The 19340-nt window shown below is 39.5% G+C and overlaps 2 protein-coding genes across 2 annotated transcripts; one reads left to right on the top strand and one right to left on the bottom strand.

The window, feature by feature from the left end:
* Positions 1 to 3: 3 nt before the first annotated feature.
* Positions 4 to 9810, bottom strand: ajuba (ajuba LIM protein). The gene is made up of 9 exons (XM_053233563.1): positions 9304 to 9810; positions 5851 to 8681; positions 4705 to 4806; positions 4468 to 4535; positions 4277 to 4339; positions 3318 to 3448; positions 3043 to 3094; positions 2714 to 2782; positions 4 to 996 (listed from the first exon to the last, which is right to left on the bottom strand). The coding sequence occupies exons 2-9, from the start codon at positions 7364 to 7366 to the stop codon at positions 865 to 867; spliced, it is 2133 nt and encodes a 710-aa protein (XP_053089538.1). The 5' UTR covers positions 7367 to 8681; positions 9304 to 9810; the 3' UTR covers positions 4 to 864.
* A 131-nt stretch (positions 9811 to 9941) lies between these two features.
* On the top strand, positions 9942 to 14603 carry mrpl52 (mitochondrial ribosomal protein L52). Its single transcript, XM_026936812.3, has 5 exons — positions 9942 to 10067; positions 12570 to 12639; positions 12755 to 12822; positions 13123 to 13187; positions 14444 to 14603. Exons 1-5 carry the CDS (start codon positions 10034 to 10036, stop codon positions 14591 to 14593), a joined length of 387 nt encoding a protein of 128 aa, XP_026792613.1. The 5' UTR covers positions 9942 to 10033; the 3' UTR covers positions 14594 to 14603.
* Positions 14604 to 19340: the final 4737 nt, after the last annotated feature.

Here is a 19340-nt window from a genome sequence, read left to right as displayed (position 1 = left end):
ACATGACACAGTGACTGACTTGACCTGGGTTTATTAAAAAAAAAAAGTTGACAGCATCTTAATTTTCCCTTAACAAGTAGTGTTTTTGGAATACAACAGTGGACATACAGAAACAAACCTCTGGCTAAACACTAACACCCAGGCTTAAAAAAAGATAAATGGCCCTTTAAAAAAAAAAGAAAAGAAAAAAAGAATTGTGCTGGATTCATAAGGTAAAATGCTAATACAAACTAAAAAGTTTCCTATCCTTGTGGTGGGACAAAGTGTTTTACATATCACAGCAAAAATAAGACTCAAAACTGAGATAGAAAGAAGTTTATTAATAAAGACAGATACAGGAATGTTTTTACTCTTTTGCAGAAACATTTCTTTTAAAAAAAAAATCTCTTAAAAGGTAAACATGTTCATTTAAGTGCAAAACCTTTGCTAGTGATATTAAATATTTTTTTTAAAAAGTTAAGAATAAGTCCCTTGTATTTTTTTCTACAGCAGATATGAGAATATAAACAGTAGCTCAACATGATATTTCATATGCCCTAATAACTTAGTAAGGTTGACAACAGTGATCAAACCTTGTACCGAAAGTTTAGTCAGCAGGATTCTGTCTGTGAACTTACTGGCCACTAGAGGGGCACACATCCCTCTAGTTCCACACTTGAAATGTAGGACCTCAAGTTTGAAAAATCAGTCAATAACATCACACTACCTCTTTTCAGTGTTGCAATCTGAAGCATGTGTGTGCAGGTGATGGAAAAGAACAAGAAAAGAGCAAATACTTTAAAAGACAGTGACAAATAATCTTGGTCACAAATATGCATACATATTACAAAGCAGTGTATTGGTCCAACAGAATGGTCCCCACATTTAGTGTGTGTTGTGTGGGGGAAGGTTGTGAGAGGCGCACACCCTGCTCATGTGACAGGAGTGGCAGAGGAGGTGGGAGTCCAGGGGGAAGCACTGAGAGCCTGGTTTATCAGAGAGCTGCTTCCCACACTCCTGCACAGAGATAGAGAAAGAAGAAAACCATTTCAGAAAGGATCACAGTAATGCACTGGTGCATCAGTAACACTAGCACTGGGGCAGATTATTAAAACAAACAACATACCATGAGAAGCTGTGGAGTAAACTTGTTTTTGGTTCATGGATGTATTTTATATCATGAAAAAAAGTCAGCCTTTCATTTCTGGCTTCAGAATAATTATTGGGACAAAGCAGCAACAAATTAATTACCGAGGTATTTTAGGTTAAAGAACTATAAATGTATAGGACTGTTTTAGGCATCAGAGTTTGCTGTTTAATACATGAGGTAAAATATCCAAAAAATAATAATAACTAGAGAAATGACTAATGCAAAAAACAAGTCATTGAAAGAGGATTTTAAAGCAAATGTTAGTTTAAATCACAAATAATTGGTCATTATAAACAGCAATATGGAGTTGTAAAGGACAAAACTAAGGAAGCAAGGATAAACATGCAATTTGTGATCTCTCTACCAGAAACAGGAAGACCAAAGAAATACATTGATGAGTCAGAACAATTCAGGAACAATGCTTTATGAACAGTGTGCTGTTTGAATTGAAAGAAAAAAAACAAAAACAAAAACAAAAAAGCGTGGTACTAAATAATCCTATGCATGCCACCTCATCTGTGAGTTTCTGCATGCATGGCTGCTTCAGGAAATACTTCACTGGTCTTTAATGACAATCGTTAATATACTCATGCATAATAATCGTCCACAAAAGGCTAATGCGTGTGTAACAATAAAGTTAATGAGAAAGAATAATTATGAGCATTTGAGTGAGTCTCTTGGTGTAAGTGCATTTTTACTTCAATTTCACATGTTAAAGAGGGCAAGCTACTGAAAGACAAGACACTAATGAGACGTTCAAAGAAAGACTTCAAGGTCGTGTCAATGGGTCACAAGCTTGAGGCAGTTCCTTCATGTCAAGTGTGCATGACCAAATATACGGTTTTAATTTGCATTAAAACTGCTTTAAAGTGGAGGACTGATCACAAATGACACAGCTTGGATTGTATACCAAATACTGCTCAAGGATTTAAAAAAAAAAAAAAAAAAAAAGGGCCTCATATGAACCTTTTGTTTTGTTTCATAAATTGAAGATAAAAATTAAAAAATACTCTCTCAATGCTTGTGCTGCTCAGTAACAGGAGTTACACCCTCTCAGAGGCACCTTTTTTCCTATAGAATGTGGCTTAGACTAGAACATTTATTCAATATTTTTATATTTCAATATGTATTTGTTTTTTATATTTCAGAATATTTGTTTTATATTCAATATTTTATATTTAGCAAATAATCAGCTGCAACATTATGAGCTTAGCTAAAATAAGATAATTAGCCAGTTTTATGACCTCTGGTGCATTTCAAATCACAAGTTCCCTGTGATGGCAAATTAATGATGGTGAAATGGCAGGTCTGATTTGATTAGAGCTGTAATGTACAAGATTACAACAACAGAAGTATTTAAACAGCTTATGTGAAATTATAAAATCATAAAGTGAATTAAATCACAAGAAATATTTCTTTTCATAAATTGGCTGAATAATTCAGCTGTCATCACGCAGCCTCAGCTCACATCTAAGTTAATGGCTGATCACCTGATTGTTGTATAACAATCAATAGATCAATGTTTGAAATTTGGGATACAACTCCAAACAAGAGTATAGAATAAAAGCATAATGTACAACACACCTCACAGTGATAGCACTCAAAGTGATAGTCTTTGTTCATGGATACCACCCTGAGAATCTCCTCACTGCCCTGAAACACAAGAGCAACACAGTAAAAACAGCTTTCTGAGACAGTGGTATATAATCCCAGGGTCACATGCCACTGTCCTGCACCATATCACATCATCCCTGATTCACCTGATGAGTCAAAGCAGGTGTGTCAAAGCAGGAAAAATACAGCTGTGCAGAGTAGTGGGAATTTAAACTCGACCTGGGAGCCATTTCTATAAAATACTCAACAGCATAAGCTTGGTGTAAAAGCAAATCCCTGGCCAACGAGCCAATACTTACCTCAGCAGGTAAAATAGGTTGTAAACAGGCAGCGCATTTAGGAGCGAATGTCCTGGAACACAAAATAATGACCTCAACAGAAAGATCAAGAGTGCATATATTTTTATTTTAAAAGGCTAAAACAAGATGTCTAGATCCATTTCTTTACTCACACCTCAAAGTACATCATCATTACTGTGGCATGGTATAGAAACTCATTCTCTTATGTATGAATGCAATCAGCAGATTAAATTTTTATACAAATCTAAACTCAGTCATGTAGCTCCTGCGCTCACCTGTTGTAGTCTGCAACGCAGTAGACGTTATTGAGGTAGTCCACTGTGAAAGGCACGCCATCCAGCGTCTTGGAGCAGACCGTACAGCGGAAACAGCCCGGGTGATACGAGTTCCCCAGGGCTTGCAGAATCTAACACACACACACACATAGTCTGTCTTTATCTCTTTGTGATGACTTAATATTTGCAAATAAACTAGAGGTGGGAGATACGGCAAAAATATCACACATTGATATTAACGCACTGCAGTGTTTAGGCTTTACAAAGAAAGTGTGATATTTAAAACAAACTGATTTTAATTTTAATTAATTTATGAAGAATTATGATTAATATGATATTTTTGCTTAGCGTTCATTAGTAAGGAACAAAACACTTCAGAATGTGCTGTTATAGAAATAGAATCAACCGTGTGGAAGTGTGATGTGGCCGCACATAAAGCAGAGTTACTGTTACCACACCGAATTTGAACATCAGCTCATCCCAAAGTGTTTTATTCCTCTTACACCACAGCAATTTACCAACAATTATTCATTTATTCAAGATTGGCATATCATACCTTTAACAAATTATGATTACGTTTAATGTTGTGGAACACCTGCGAGACTCATTAGATACTATTATCATTTACACTACAGCAGTTACAAATAACTGTTCCCTCACTACACTATCTATTTATCTCTCACACTGTTAATAGAGAAAAAGAAAAACGGAGCTCGTCATGTTGCAGAGAAACTGGGAAGCGTGAAGTCCTCCGTCCCTGAAGGCTTTACTGTGGCAGAAATCATACTGACTGTTACAAAGCCCTGACAGCCAAGACGCCTTTCATAAATGTCTATAAATGAATTTCAGAATTCACAAGCGCTGTGGTATAAGAAACTGCTTAACACAACAAGGAGGTAAAACTAAATAATCGGTGCAAAAATTAGCATCAGCTACTTATCACTATGTGTAATGCGTACCTGCTCCAGGATCAGATGGCCACACACACAGCATTTTTCTGCTGCTGCCTGGAAGCCAGAAAACTGATAGAAGAGGGTAAATAGTGAGTAACCATAAAAGTTGCTTCAAACTACTTTGAATACATGTACGATGAATCACACTAACATGTGGTGCAATTCAACACAAATGAGTCAGTTCCAATTTTCCTTACCATGTAATCCTCCTTACAGTACACTGATCCACCAACATTGTAGAAATCCTTGTTTCTAAGTGTGCGACCTGAGAGATAGACAGACAAAATCATGTCAACATGGACAGGTGGATTTGTTCCCCTCAATGCCTTTGACTCAGATTTACATCTTCATGATTACTTGAAAAACATATTCTCAAGCTAGTGTGAGTGGCTAGAGTCAGAGCTGATATATAAGGGGGCTAATGGCTAACTCACCGCAGGACACACAGGTGAAGCAGCGAGTGTGATACAGACTGTCCAGAGCCTGGCAAGCATTATCTGCACCATACACACCTTTTCCACACTTCACACATGTTCCTAAAACAGAGCAAGAACAACATATTTAGCACATACATGATACCTTTGAATAAATTCATCAAAGACAAAAAAGAAGTGTTTTGTACTTCAAAGTAACACCACACACACTTCTCTAAATTGGAACGTTAGGGCATCAGCCAAACAATGGCCTACTCATATAACACAACACAAAATCCTGTCTGGATTCTAATGCATTTCTGTGGCATGTGAGTCATGCATTCTTCAGGCTGAGTAATGACCAGCGTGTTTGTTTAGTGTTTAAACACAGCCCAAAAAAAAGGAGCAAAATCTGGGCTAATAATGCCCTTCTGTTAGGTAACCTATTAGACTCCCTATCATCTAAAATGGATTCGGAGCACAAACACAGTCACACTTTTGCACAGATTCTTTAACGACTTCAAGGGGGATTATTTCTCACAACAATGGAATCAAACACATGCACCCAGCCCTGCTGATATAGAGTGAGAGAGCCTTCCCTCAGGACTCAAATACCTGAACTGCAGGAACACACGCCTGTGCATGCTATTACATGCAGCAAACACACACAGTCACACTCACTTCCCTACCCAAACTACCGTGCCTCTCCTAGCTCTTCGCCATGACCCAATGAACATGCAGCCTGTAATTAGGCCCATGCATAGTCATTATATGTGGTCGTAAGAGATATTTTTGACTGTGTGTAGTCTATTCAGAAATGCCTGTGTGTAGCTTTGGGCAGAGGAGTGGTATATTTGCTCATGGGCATATGAGTGAGGTATGTAGGCTGGTTAGAGGCCTGGGCGGAGGGCACAGCCATAATATATGTTTGCTCTTTTCTGCGCTGCTCTAAACTGTGATCTTTGTTGGATTGACTCAGTTCCGTGGTTAGACTTGCCTTGACACTGGCGGTAATTTTTCTGCTCACAGTCACTGTGTAGAGGCCTGTACAAGTCACTGCAAGCCTGACTATCATTTTCATCCACTAAACTGCTGTTTCATGCAACTCACACCTTAAACCTTCACTAGACTGAATAGCAGAAGTGGGCAAAGTTTAAACATCCTCACCAAAAAATTCTTGCCGGTCCAGGGCTGATGGTGGTTCCCTCAGAGACACCTGTTCCTCCTGAGGTTTCAGAGCCACAGATACATTGGCTGCAGGAGGTGCAGAGGTGGACAGAGGCTGCTCCCTCAAGGCTAGTCCTCCCAACTGCTCTTCTCCCTCCAATGTCATGTCCCTCAGTAGGAGGCGGGTCAGCTCCTGCTGGTAGTGGGTACCTGGCAGGTCTGAGTGCCTCATCCGCTCCCCTGTGCTCTCTGTCCTTGGTCCCCGTTGCTCTGTGCCACTCCACCACTCTGTTGCTGCTGGGGAACTGCCCGCTGGTGGGTATGAGTGGCGGCCATCTTGAAAACCTCCTCCGATCCCTGATGTTCGTTCTAGATAGTCCCTCCACACCTCTATTGGGGGTGCTTTCCCAGGGCCAGATGTTGGGTACACATGCCCAGTGGTGGTGCCACCTAGCTGTGTGGAGGAGAAGTGCAGCGGCTGGGCAGGGCCAGACACGTGGCGACTGTCGTAGCCAAGGCTAATGCCGCTGGTGCGGTTGCTGCTGCACGGGCTACCGATAGGACTTCCGCTTGTGCCCCCTCCTCCACCACCACCACCACCACCACCTCCTCCACTAGCTGTGCTGCTGGCAAAGCTTGAGCGTGGGCTGGCTAACACTGACTCCTGCAGGCTAAAGGAGGAGCAGGGGCTCAGTGCTGGTCCAGAAGGAAAGAGGCAGGTAGCCCCAGCACCTTCATGGCTCCTCACTGGAGGATGTGAAAGTGATGCTGGCCTGCCGCTGTCCCATGGCTCTCCTCCAGAGCTCCAGCGCTTGTAGAACAGTGCCTCCTGCAGGGAGAGGCGTTTGTGGCGTTCTGGTTCAGGCAGAAAGCTTGGTTCTGCAGAACCTGAGCGGGTGACTGGGCTAGGTGTTGGGTATGGAGGCGGCATGGAAGACAGTGGGGGTTGGGCAAGGAGCTGCTGCCTTCTCACAAGCTGCTGAAGCTCCAGAGAATACCGGCGCTGGTTCAGGGCGACTCGCGAATTTGGGCTGTAAGTACCTTGTGGGTCGGCATGCTCACCTTGGGGCAAATCGGTACGCCTGGACTGATCACAGGCACCTCGGCCTTCCACAGTGTCAGGCAGGTAGCAAGACACGCGCTGCTGAGGCGAGCGGCGCCGCAAAGGAGCAAGAGTCACTGGGTGGTGTTCAAGCGAAGGCCCAGATTCTTCTGGTACAGATGGTGAGGTGGTGGAGGCAACACAGGTAGACACCCTCTGAGAGTTGACCACCTTTGCCGATCTGACGCCTGAAGATGCCTCAATGGAGGGTGAGCAGGTGAGGCTGAACTGAACCGTACTCGCAGGTGACGGGCTTGTTGCCGGGCTCAAGTGGGTCACAACTGGCGGTGCACCACTTACACTGTTACTGTTGTTATTTGTGTTGGAGAGTTCATTTTTCTTTTTGCTAAACTTGACACTGCCAGAATCGGCCAGTTTAAACTTTTGCTTCAATTTGGTACCAATTTTCTCCATGATGTCAAATTTCTAATAAATAGCCTGAACAAGTGTTAAACACTTTTCTTTTTTTTCTGAAATGACACCTGAAAGACTACAGCTTAAATACAGTATCATAAATACAGTGTAAACACAAAACAATGTTCAAGTCTTTCTAAATCTACAGCAAATGAAATGACAAAGACAACAAACAAGGATTAAGACAAAAAAAAAAAAACAGTTCAAAAGCTGTTTTGTATTGTTTGTTCAGCTAACAATAAATATCTCAGATAAAATAAAGATAAGTTAAAAAAAAAATACGTTATGGCATGTGGGCTACATCTCGGATTAATGAGACTTGAAGAGATGTTTGATGTGGCCTGAAAGTTTCCACGTCGCGGATCTGCTGGTGCATGTGAGGAGGGAAGCATGCACATCCATCTGCTAGCGGCTGAATGATGCCTTCCCACCCTGCTCGCGCTCCCGTCGCCAGCTGCCAAGTAATAAAACAAGACGCTTTACCTCAGCACCTGATGTCCGAGCTTTTAACGCACGCTAGTCTTCATAAAAAAAAGAAAGTTATTTCGTTGTAGTTGTCGGCTGAAGTGTGGTGAATGTAGCGGTCACATTCAGAAAAGGCTGCTGTTTGTGTTTTTGTTTTTTTTTTCTGGTTGCAGCTGAAAAGTCTCCTAATAACTGCCACTTAGTCCGTAGTTTCAAAGACGTGTTGCTGATAGCAGGTATATGACACCTTTAAGTCAACTTCAAGCTACTTCAGTGGTCAGATAAGCTGTGGTTCTGCGACACTGCAGCCGCTGTGCCACAGCTAACTGGCTCCAAACACGGGGAAGGCAGAAAAATGTCGTTTTCTCCTCAGCTTTCTAAGAGAAAAGGCTTCGGCTTCACCAGTAAGACAGAAACACGCTGTACACCAACTAATAATGTCTACCTGAGCACACGGACACGCTTCCTCTGAGCTTTCCCACTATTTCCAATCCTGCTGGAAAGAAAATGAACTCCAAAAAAATAGTGGAAAAGCCTCAAACATGAGGGACAAAAAGAAATGTGTGAAGAAGTCGCAAAAGCGTCGGAGCACTTATCCAAACCTTCAGAGAGGGAAACGAGCGCGGAAAACGTCTTCTTAAAAGCTGAAAATGAAACAACGCCGATTAACTTTCTTTCTTTGCTGCAATTTTTCTCTACCTCCCCCTTCTTTCTTCTTCTGTAGCGTTTTTTTTTTTTTTTTTTTTTTTTTTTTTTTTCCAGACCGGAACATCTTTCTTCTGGGCAGCGCGGATGGATTTCAGCATCCCACAATTTCGTCACACGTCCAAACTTCTCAGATTGATGTCGCCTATTAGTGCGGATTTAAAGGATTAAAAAAAAAAAAAAAATCAACACAACTAAGAATAAAACAGATAGAATATGAAAGAAAACAGAAAATATGCTTGTAAACATGTCTGTATGAACTGTATGCGGATTCATTGTTAAAAATAAGTCATTTGGCAAAACCTGCGTTCACATTCTGAAGTCCTGTGGAGATATCGTGGAGTTAAAGTATAATGTGGAGTTAACTAAAGTTTCATGACGCTGAGAATATGTGAGAGATCTTGAGTAACCTGTGAGTAGATGAGACTAGTTTCTAGTCTACTTCTTCTTGTTATTCCGACCCTAAGGCCTAGTTAATCGTGCCTTTCCTCTGTGGAATGTGCGGAGGGATATCGCCGAGTGCCCTGGAACGTTGTGATACGGTCGTTTGTGTGTGTGTGTGTGTGTGTGTGTGTGTGTGCGCTTTTGCGAGCTCGTAACAATGTAACTGTGTGTGTGTGTGTTTTCTAAAAATGCCAGTCTCTGCTCCATAGTTACCAGTGGCATAAATTCCGATGGCAGTAAACCGGTTACCACACGGCCACTTTTATTCAGCTCGTCAAACAGAAACTACAGTGGTGTTTAAAAAAAAAAGACATTTTCCCTACCCCGAAGCCCCTTCTTCATGCCTTGTGTGTGTATGCTTTTTTCCTCCGGCTAGCAGAAGTGTGTGTGTGTGTGTGTGTGTGTGTGTGTGTGTGTGTGTGTGTCGGTGTGCCTCTCCCTCGCTGGGCGCGTTATCAGCGAGTGGGGACTTGTTGGAGAGAACACACACACACACACACACACAGGGGATGTTTCAGTCAGCACTGCACGGCTAGATACACAGCAAGAATGCGAGAGGAAGATTACAAGCTGTCTGGAGAAAACAAGTCTCTGCTCTCATGTGTGTGAAAATGATGAAAGCGCTTCTGAATAATGAAACTGAACACACATCATATTCTAAGCCACTGCCTTTAACATTCTCAAAGCAAAAGTCTAATTCTTACATTTTACATTTACATCATTATACCATGGAACTTTACAACAGAGCTGTTTAATAGGATTGTTTACAAGCTCTTATTTACAAACAAATATGCACCATTTCATTTAAACACTTAATCTGCAGTAACGACATCCGTAACAAATCCGTAACAAATCCAAAATTAGCAGAACAGTTAAATCAGTAACAGCCTAATTCAAACTAGCCAACAGGGAATATTTTCTGTGGTTATTACGCCATCTAGTGGTAGAAGATTAATTTCACTTTCGCCATCGCAGCAAGTTGTAGTGCTAAAGCAGTTTGTTCCTTCTGGCTTGCCGTAATTGTTGTCAGGCGAGGGGGCTGTAGAATCCAAAATGGCGGCGCCCTTGAAGCTGCTCTGTACTTCAGGTGAGAGAGATGTTATTCAGAATGTAGATGAACTTTAGACCGGCTCCTGGGCTACACATTCATGAAGGTGGTGATGTGTTTTAGAAGAAAGCATAAACTCTAAGTTTATATTTCTTATGACCCGCGTGTTAATACTCTAAAAGTTGTGCGCATGTTAGCAAGCTAGCTAGCACTGGCGGCTGAGGATATAAGATACATGTTACAGGGTTGGTCCAAATCGCATATTGGGTAATTCAATATCGTCAGCAGTGATCCTGGAGATCGGCCTTTCTACAGAGGTCAGTTTTATGGCTTCTGTATGGTTCCTAATAGTAAGCGATTTGGCCAGGTTACTGCAATGCTACAATGATGATTTCAGTTAAACCGAGGTGGGTGTTTGCACAGGAATAACAGACCTTTCAGAGAAGGGATCAGAGGTTAGAGTTCAGAGATGGCAGCTTCCATTCTCCTGAATCCAACCTGCTCCAGATGATCAGTCCGCTTGATTAGCCGGATCAGCTCTGCTGGATTAGAGCTACAGTTGAACTCCATAAGAAAGTTCAGTGAGATAAACTCTGTCATCTCTGGTTTGCTCAAAACAGAGTCTAAATCTAAATTTACATCCAGATTTTCTATAAAGCTGATTTGTTACAATGTCTGATCTTAAAAGTGCTATGCAAATTGAATTGGATTACACTTTTGTAGGTGTCCACACTAACTGTCGGGTTGAGTATGAGTATGAATATTTATACAGTGATAATTGCTCAACTAAGATCTGGCACATAATGTATTTGCAGTACAGTGTTTTAAACAGGAATGGACAGTGAACACAGAGGCTGTCTGAAGGAAGGACTAGAGGCTCAGGTTCTTCTTTCAGCTGCTCCCGTTAGGGGTCGCCACAGCAGATCCTCCGTCATCATTATGGAAATCCGGTTTATGGCACAGGTTTTATGCCAGATGCCCTTAGTGACGCAACCCTCCCATTTTCTCCAGGCTTGGGACTGGCACGGAGAGAGCACTAGATCGTGCGACCCCAGTGGCTGGGTTTGGTGCCTGACATGGGCCTCAAACCCACAACTTTAAGATTAAGGGTCTTCTGCTCTACCGACTGAGAGAGAGAGACAGAGAGACAGAGAGACAGAGACAGAGACAGAGACAGACAGTTTTATGGTGTGGTGGAGTAAAAAAAACCTTTAGTAACAGGCTGATTCAGCCACGGTATAGGATGGAGCTCTTTTCGTACACCGCTATCAGACTGTACAACCTGTCTTTAGGAAGTCTGGAGTAGAACAAATGCAGTATCATTTATTTGTGGTATCTCCAGGGTGGACACATCATAAATATGTAACAACATGTAGTTAACTGGTTAAGTGCATTTGGTGTTTTCTTCTTGCATTGCACGTAAAAGATATTTGGGTCTTACTAGCATCTCTGTATGTTTAAAACCACGAGGGGATTGCATATTGTGCTAAATGAGAGCTTGGAGCTGGACTTTATTTTTCCATGATTTTGTCAGTGTCTCGAAATACAATTCCTGATTCATAAAAATCGTCTGTCGTCTGCATACGGTAATTAATCCACCTAATAAAAGCCTCTGTACCTTCAGTTAGATCATGTCTTGGCTGATAGTGAAGCAGGTGGTGGAGTTTGGAATGAGGAGCTCGAAATGTAGTTACAGCTACTTTCTGAAAATCATTAAAGGCATAGGCTGGTTTTTGTTTTTTTCTTCTGGTCATTGAACGTACTTGTCCCATGGACAACTATGAATAAAAAATGAATAGCCCCTACATGAAATTTGCTTGTCCTGAGCTATCGAGTTGTCCACATCTGTATCTTAGACGTTATATTTCTATACATATTTCTGTTTTATTGCTCCTGCTCTGTAACTGCTTTGTATTCTTTATGCTCTTCTTTAATGCATTTTGTTTTGTATGGCTGCTATAACAAAGAAATTTCCCTTATGGAATGAGTAACATATCTATCTATCTATCTATCTAGTTGTCTAGTGGCTAGCTAGCAAGATAAGTTAAGCCGCTAATGTGCATTCAAGCAAGACTTTACACAAGAAATATAATAGAGGATTCTCAAATATGTTGCAGTCAGAGGGGAAAAAAATTATGCATCCTCCTTATGATTACAGCTCAGATCATTACATTATATTACAGAATGCCTTATGAATATAATATAGCTTTTGTAATCTTCAGCACATTAGGAAAATAGTACAATTATATTTATTCTTTGGAGGTATTAAAGCTTTTTTATTCCAGAACTTTTCAGCTACAGGACCCAAAGCAGTTACATTGTGTTAAAAGATAGAAATAAAAAAACATTTTGTAGCAGTTTAAAAGCACATTTTTTTAAAGCACAACCACCATGAGCTTTATTGTTATCTACCTTCATTAAAATTGCAGTTAGAATATTTCAGTACTATGTAGTACAGTCATATGTATACAGTACTAGACTTAGCCACTTTTATGACCTCTAGTACTTAAAAAAGATGCATTTTTTCCCTTCTGTTTAAAGTCTTAAGGCAGACTGTGCGCCCATTTTCATCTACATGTGCGGTTCATGCAGGGAAGAAATGGAGACTGGAGTAAGTAATCAAAAGTCCCTTGTGATCCATTTCTGTTTCTTTATACATCCTCATTTGATGAGTTAATCTTAGAGTAAGATTACAGTGAATGGCTTTGCCTGTGTCATATGTACAGGAACGGCTTGGCCTGGACTGGATCAGAGTACGGTCCATTAACAGATCTGCCTGACTGGTCATACACAGGTGAGACATGGAGAAATGTCACAGATTTGTAAATCACAGCATATTGTTTATTCATCATTACAGTAATAGATTTGACCTGTGCTGGTTGATATTGTAAAGGTCTCATGATTGATTTAAAAACAGATTTGCATACACATCTTTCTAAGCACATTGACAAACGTATGGTGATTTTCTAAATGCTTTGTAAGCAAATCACCAAATTTGTGTGATGCAACCTTATCTGTATTCATGTGTAAACATGTGTTGCTTTATCTCTGCTTTACTCATTCGGCTGCTTTGTGTGTCTGTCTTTCTCTGTAGATGGCAGACCTGCACCTCCTCTGAAAGGACAAGTCAGGAGGCAGAAGCAGAGGGAGGACTTTGCAGTAAGTTTTCTTTTTCATTATGGCTTTGTGCAATGAGCCTAGTGTTAGTTATCCAGGGGTTTATGTGAATACTAAAGGTGAAGTGAAATAGTGATATGAAATTTGTATTCAATAAAAACATGCATTTATGGTTATAGAAGTAATTACTTAGCGAACTGACATATATAAGGTTTAAATAGGATTAAGACTTAGTAATGAGTTTTTTTTGCTCAAGGCATTTTAATCAAGTTAAGAGTATTTAAAAATTTCTTTTTTCTATCAGGAAGGTGGATCATATCACATCAAAGCAGCAGACATTTGCCTTTATTGTTTGAAAATGTCTCATGGTTTCTTTTAAATAAATGTTCTAAACAATGAAAGAAGACAGAATAGGAAGAACGGTGATTTATTCCTATTCGACAAGTAGACTAGTCTATAAATACTGTACCTAATAAGAATAAGCCCTGTTTTGCTGTGTACAATGTACACAAATGATCAGCCTGATAATGTATGCATTTGTACCACAGCTCTGTTGAATTCTCAGTTTTTCCATAACAGCAGCTGTGGCAGTAGTGCTGGCTGCAAGGCAAAGCACAGTTATTGTTTCTATAGTAACAGCTCATTCACAGGGACTTGTATGGCAGACACATCACATAGTCTAAGGCTAATAATAAACTGATTAAAAGTGTGTTGTTATACATTTTTAATTTGTTAGATAATTGATATGGTGAAGTTTTCTGTCAGGAGATGTTTATTTAACATTAATGGAAGGAGCCTCCAGTTTCAGCGCTTTGTAACAATCAGTAAATTTTCAGACACTGGAAGATTATCAGGATAGAGGAGTTTGCAGTTTCTTGGTAATATGACAAACTGCATTTTTTTTTTGTCTTATTAACTTCTAGATAAAGCTAGAAGAGATGCTTATAAAGGAATGACTCTTTATAGCCGCTGTAATGCATGCATGCTTAATTGTGATGACAGGAACTAACCTATTTCGTGGATGTTCCACAACATTAATTGTAACTATAAACTGATTTTTTTTAAAAAAAAAGACATGACATTCATTGATGAATAAAGTCTGCTGTGGTATACGAGGAATAAAACTTTGGGTTGTGCTGTTTTTGGTTAATAATTAACTTCAAGCTGGTATTATCATCACACCACCACATTATGGATCATTTTCTTATAACAGCACATCCTGTTGTGTTTTATTCCTTACTTATTCAGAAGGAAATACCGGCAGGGCCATTGTAGATGATGTGTCTTTCACTTTACAGAAGAGAGCAGTGAACCTGAGTGCAGAGGTGGACCAGGCGATAAGGACATGGAGGTCAGAAAAGGAGGAGCAGCAGAGAGCAAGAGAGCAGCTAAAATCCTCTATGCTTAAACCTAAAGGAAAAATGTTATTAAAGAATAAAACCAAATAAACAACTGAAAGCTGTTTGTCTCCCATTGTTAGTCAAGTTTAATATTTTATTGTCACTAACGTTTTTATTAAATGAAAGTGAGATATTTGAAAGATAATTTATAACTATAATATGTAACCTTGCTAAGAGATTTCCACGTGACTTTATCCAACCATCATGTGTACTGCATGTAGGAGGAGGTTTCTGATGGACTTGGAGTAAAAGATTTTATCCAGCAGGCCGCAGTGTTTCACCATACTGCAGCAAAATCCCACAAAGCCGCCATTTTAGCCTCCTGCCTTCTCCCTCACTGAGACAGAGAAGCAAAAATGCCAGCAGTGAGGGGAAAAAATGTCCATCTGGTCGAGTCACCTTTCACGTGATTTTCTTGAGGAACTGCTGCTGGTTGTCGTCCATATTCCATTTAAAATGCACAGCTGGATTACATTTGTCTAGCCTACAAAATACAACGGCCATTCAACACAGTCTAAAAATCACTTTTAAGATTTCAGTATATTTGTGTTTTGTAACATAAATAATCCCTTTCCTGGATCCAGATGCCTTAAGTTCATTGGTGATGAAAACACGTTTGTCACGTGTATGCCAGGACCCATTAAAACATGGCATCACGAATAACAGACATGAGACCTCTAATCTAATTTTTAAAAAATGCTGAAATAAATAAACTTGAGCAGTTTGTCATTTTTTTGATCCATTTGTTGCTTGTAATGTGAATTGCATTTGCAATGAAAACGCTGATAAGTTTTCCATTCTCTCCAGTGACCTTTCTTGGGGCCAGTGTACTTTCTGGGCCAGAAAATTTTAAATAGAACCCTGAAAAGAAGAAATTAGCCAGATCCACTGTATAGTAACATTGCCAATCTCAGTTTTGTAAACCTATCTTTGCTTTATCATATGATTATTACCGGTCTAAAAACACACTTAAAAATGACAAACTCCTCCTTCAGCGCTTGTTATTGTTTTGTCCATGAGTTCTAAGAACATCAGAATACTGACATTTATTACTTTATTTTGCTGCACTGGTTAAAAATATGTTTGCAACAAATCTGATATATATTTAGCTCTCGTGTGTGCTCTCTAAGGAAAGGAATGTTTTCAGAGTCTGCCATATTGACTCTTGCCTGAGAAAGTCATTAAGATGTTTCTGTGGTGACAGGATTTTTATCATCTGTGGACGCAAGCTCAGAACCATGGCCCAAGTTGAGTGTCTTTACTCTAAATCTGAAAAAGTGTTACAGTATAATAGTATAATACAGCAGTATTATACAGTATAATAGCAGTCACTGTTTCTAGAACTAAATACTTGTACTTTTACGATTCATTTTCTGAGAGAGATTCCATTATTGGATTAAGCATCATGGAATTTTGAAGTCTTTATAGTCTTGGGTTTTATATTTGGAGAAGGCCATGAGTTATCATCATCTCCATAGACAGCACTGTGAGCAAACTTCTCAGACATACAGTTTTGTCCATGAGCATTGTCTGTGATTGTCTCGCCTAGCTCTCTCTCTCTCTCTCTCTCTCTCTCTCTCTCTCTCTCTCTCTCTCTCCCTCTCTCTCTCAACCTCCGACATCCTCCTGCTGATTTCAGCAGCCTCTCTCCATAATTATAGCTTTAGTCGCTGAATCGCAGAATTTTTTTCTCTGTTTTACTGGACTCGGGATCTGGCTTCACCACTTTGTGTCAGCACTATGGGACTGTTTACTTTTAGAGGGTGGGACTAACACAAAAGAAAAATCCCCCCCAAAAAGCTGACATGTAATTCACTCTCAGCTCACCTACATGCAATCGTTCTTCCTCTCTTCACACAGACCTACAAAAAATGTTTTCACACCTGCTCATATGTCCTCCGCATAAAAGCTGAACTGACCACCGAAACCTATTTGACCCTTTATAATATAACTCCAGACTCACTGAGCATTCAGTATCTGGTTGGTCTGTGACCCAGACACAAAAACACGAGATCTTTGAAGCTGTAGCTCTGAATTTATATTTATCTTCTTTATGTTTCCTGGACTGAAACTTTTTGGCTACTCTAGTAGTCATCCCTCCTCCCCCCCTTTTCCTTTGCCCTCCTGTTGTTTTGGTCTGTTCACAACGAGACCCAGATGTTGCTTATTGTGCAGAAGGGAAGGAGGATGATTGGGGGGGAGAGGAAAGAGAGCAGTCCATTAAGACACACATGCAAGAGGGACAGGAAAAAAGAAAAAAGAAAAAAGGAGGGAGTAAAACCAGAGTGCAGTTTAAAACCTTAAGTGTGTCTGTGTGTGAGAGAAAGAGTGAGACCCCTGTGTCTCTGATGTGGTGTAGCTTTTTTAGTTAACTTTAAGGCTTGTGATCCCCCCCCTTGTACCCTTATACCAAGTGCATGGAGAGGATATGACTCAGCCAAGGTTATGGTGTCATGGTTTGGGCTAAAAGTTCTGATTCAGCAAAGTGCTTCCTGCCATGTGTATGTGTGTGTGGGTGTGGGTGTACAGGAGTGCCAATCAACACAAGTTAGTGGGGCACTCAGTGTTGAGGTTCCACACTTACACGTAAAACTCTGAGTGTGGGCTGAGTGTGATGAGGAGTGAATAGTTCAGTTTCAGATTTAGTTTACTGCTGAGAAAAGCCCAAACCAAGCAAATACAGAAAATAAGTCAATAAATAATAATAAAAAAAAAAGAGTACTGAAAAGCAGAATGAAGCCTCATACTTACTGTATATCTTACTGTATATCTTACTGTATATTACTAGTTAAATTGCTATTTAATACCAGCCAGGGAGGAACAATATTTCTGCTGTAAAATACAAAATACGTTTTGTTTTGTTTTTTGTCATTTGATTATCATATCCAATCTACATTAAAATGCTTTTGCAATATTTTATTTTCAATATTATTGTATTTTCAATACGCAGAAAATACATTGTGTCATGGCACTGTGAAATCATACATCATTTTCTCATAGTAAAGAAAAAGGTGGGAATTTGTTAATTGTGTCTTTACTGTCCAGTATACCTCTTGTTATGTGATATTTAAAAATATTTCACATGATACTGTTCATTAATCTTTATTTGTGCTAGTAAACATACACACACATCTTATAAACTATAACTCCTCTATAGGCTTCATCTACTCTGTTTCATCACTTTCAGATCCTATTCTCCTGATTAGTTGTGTGATTAGTAAGAGAACAGATTTGTAAAACACATCTATATAAATAAATAGTGGGGTCCAAAAATCTGAGAGCACTAGTAAAAATGTGCCTATTTTGCATTCTTTTTTAATTTAATACAACAATTTTCATTACAAATTATATTACTGACAACAAATTGAGTGAAAAGTAGAATCATTAAAATATTTGCATGAATTTCAGAGTTTCCATTTTAGATTAAATCCATCGGAGTGTCGTCTGTAGAAGAGATTAGACGAGGAAAATCTGACCTTTTGTACAAAGCAGTTAACATGGTCAATATCACACATTTGCTTACATTTAAATAGGGACCTAGAAATAGTGCAGAATGTTGAATATTAAATATTCAAGATATTGAACATTTACTTTCTTTGTTTGAAATACTTAAAAATTCTAAACCTTCTGTTTTTATTTCTAATTTTAAATGAAAAAAAAAAAAAAATCACAGAATTGTCAAGGAAAATTATAAAAAAAATTTTATATATATAAATATATATATATACATAATCTAGGAAGTATAAGCAGGAAATATAAACAAGCAGTATGAGCATTAGCAGCTGTAGTTGTAGATGCATTTTAATCATAAAATAGCTGCAGCCATAAAACAACAAAATGAGAATAAAGCAAAACTTTTATGTAGCAGAAAGTAAATCTACGCATTGTCAATTCGGTATAAAAAGAATGAGTACAAAATAAAGCGAATAGAGGAAGCGATAGCTTCTATCTAAGCGCAATTTTAATTTTAAACTAGGCCAGGCCGGAAATAAGGGTAACTGAGAAAAACAGGCTGTGGAGTCTAAATGTGGAGTCTCGGAAAAAAGAAGTGACTGGGTAACTGAAAAAAGGGGGGAAATTCTAAGAAGACAGACGACGACAAAAGGTCTGTAGGAGGAAATACCAGGAACAGTCAGAAGGTAATGGGAAATGATGGAGTGTATGTAAATTAGGGTATATCTAAATATATATATATATATATATATATATATATATATATATATATATATATATATATATATATATATATATGTATACATATAAGTTAGGGTGTCTGGGTATATATGCAGGGGAATTTGGAGGACTCGGGGCACACAACTCTCATGCTTGAGATTGCTGTTTCACCGCTGAGGGAATTCACCATCTTTGAGCTCACTGGAACGTGTTGTATTGCTACTGCAATAAGGAAGTTTGCTTCTTCTCATCCAAAGACTGGAGACTTTTCTTTTTGAGACTGTTATTGAGTGACTACAGTAAATAAGGTAAAAGTAATTGGCTGAAACTATGAACCACCCATAAATGTGTCCGCTCGGAGAACAAATGTATATCTCTTTCCTTGCCTGAACAAATTTTGGAGCCTCTCAGTTGTAATATTTCTCTTGATTACTTGCTTGGGAATAGACCCTGCATGAGACACCAGTCCATCACAGGGCACCATGCACGTGCACACGCACACACACACACACACACACACACACACCTAGGGGCTCCAAGTTAACTTAGGCAATGCACCTACGTAGTGGCATGTTTTTTGGACAGTGGGAGGAAACCAAAGAACCTCAGAGAAACTCCACAC

The sequence above is a fragment of the Pangasianodon hypophthalmus genome, chromosome 4, assembly GCF_027358585.1.
Source record: "Pangasianodon hypophthalmus isolate fPanHyp1 chromosome 4, fPanHyp1.pri, whole genome shotgun sequence".
In the NCBI taxonomy this organism is placed as follows: Eukaryota; Metazoa; Chordata; class Actinopteri; order Siluriformes; family Pangasiidae; genus Pangasianodon; species Pangasianodon hypophthalmus.
Note: the sequence above shows the minus strand (reverse complement) of the source record. Positions and strands in the feature narration are given on the sequence as shown.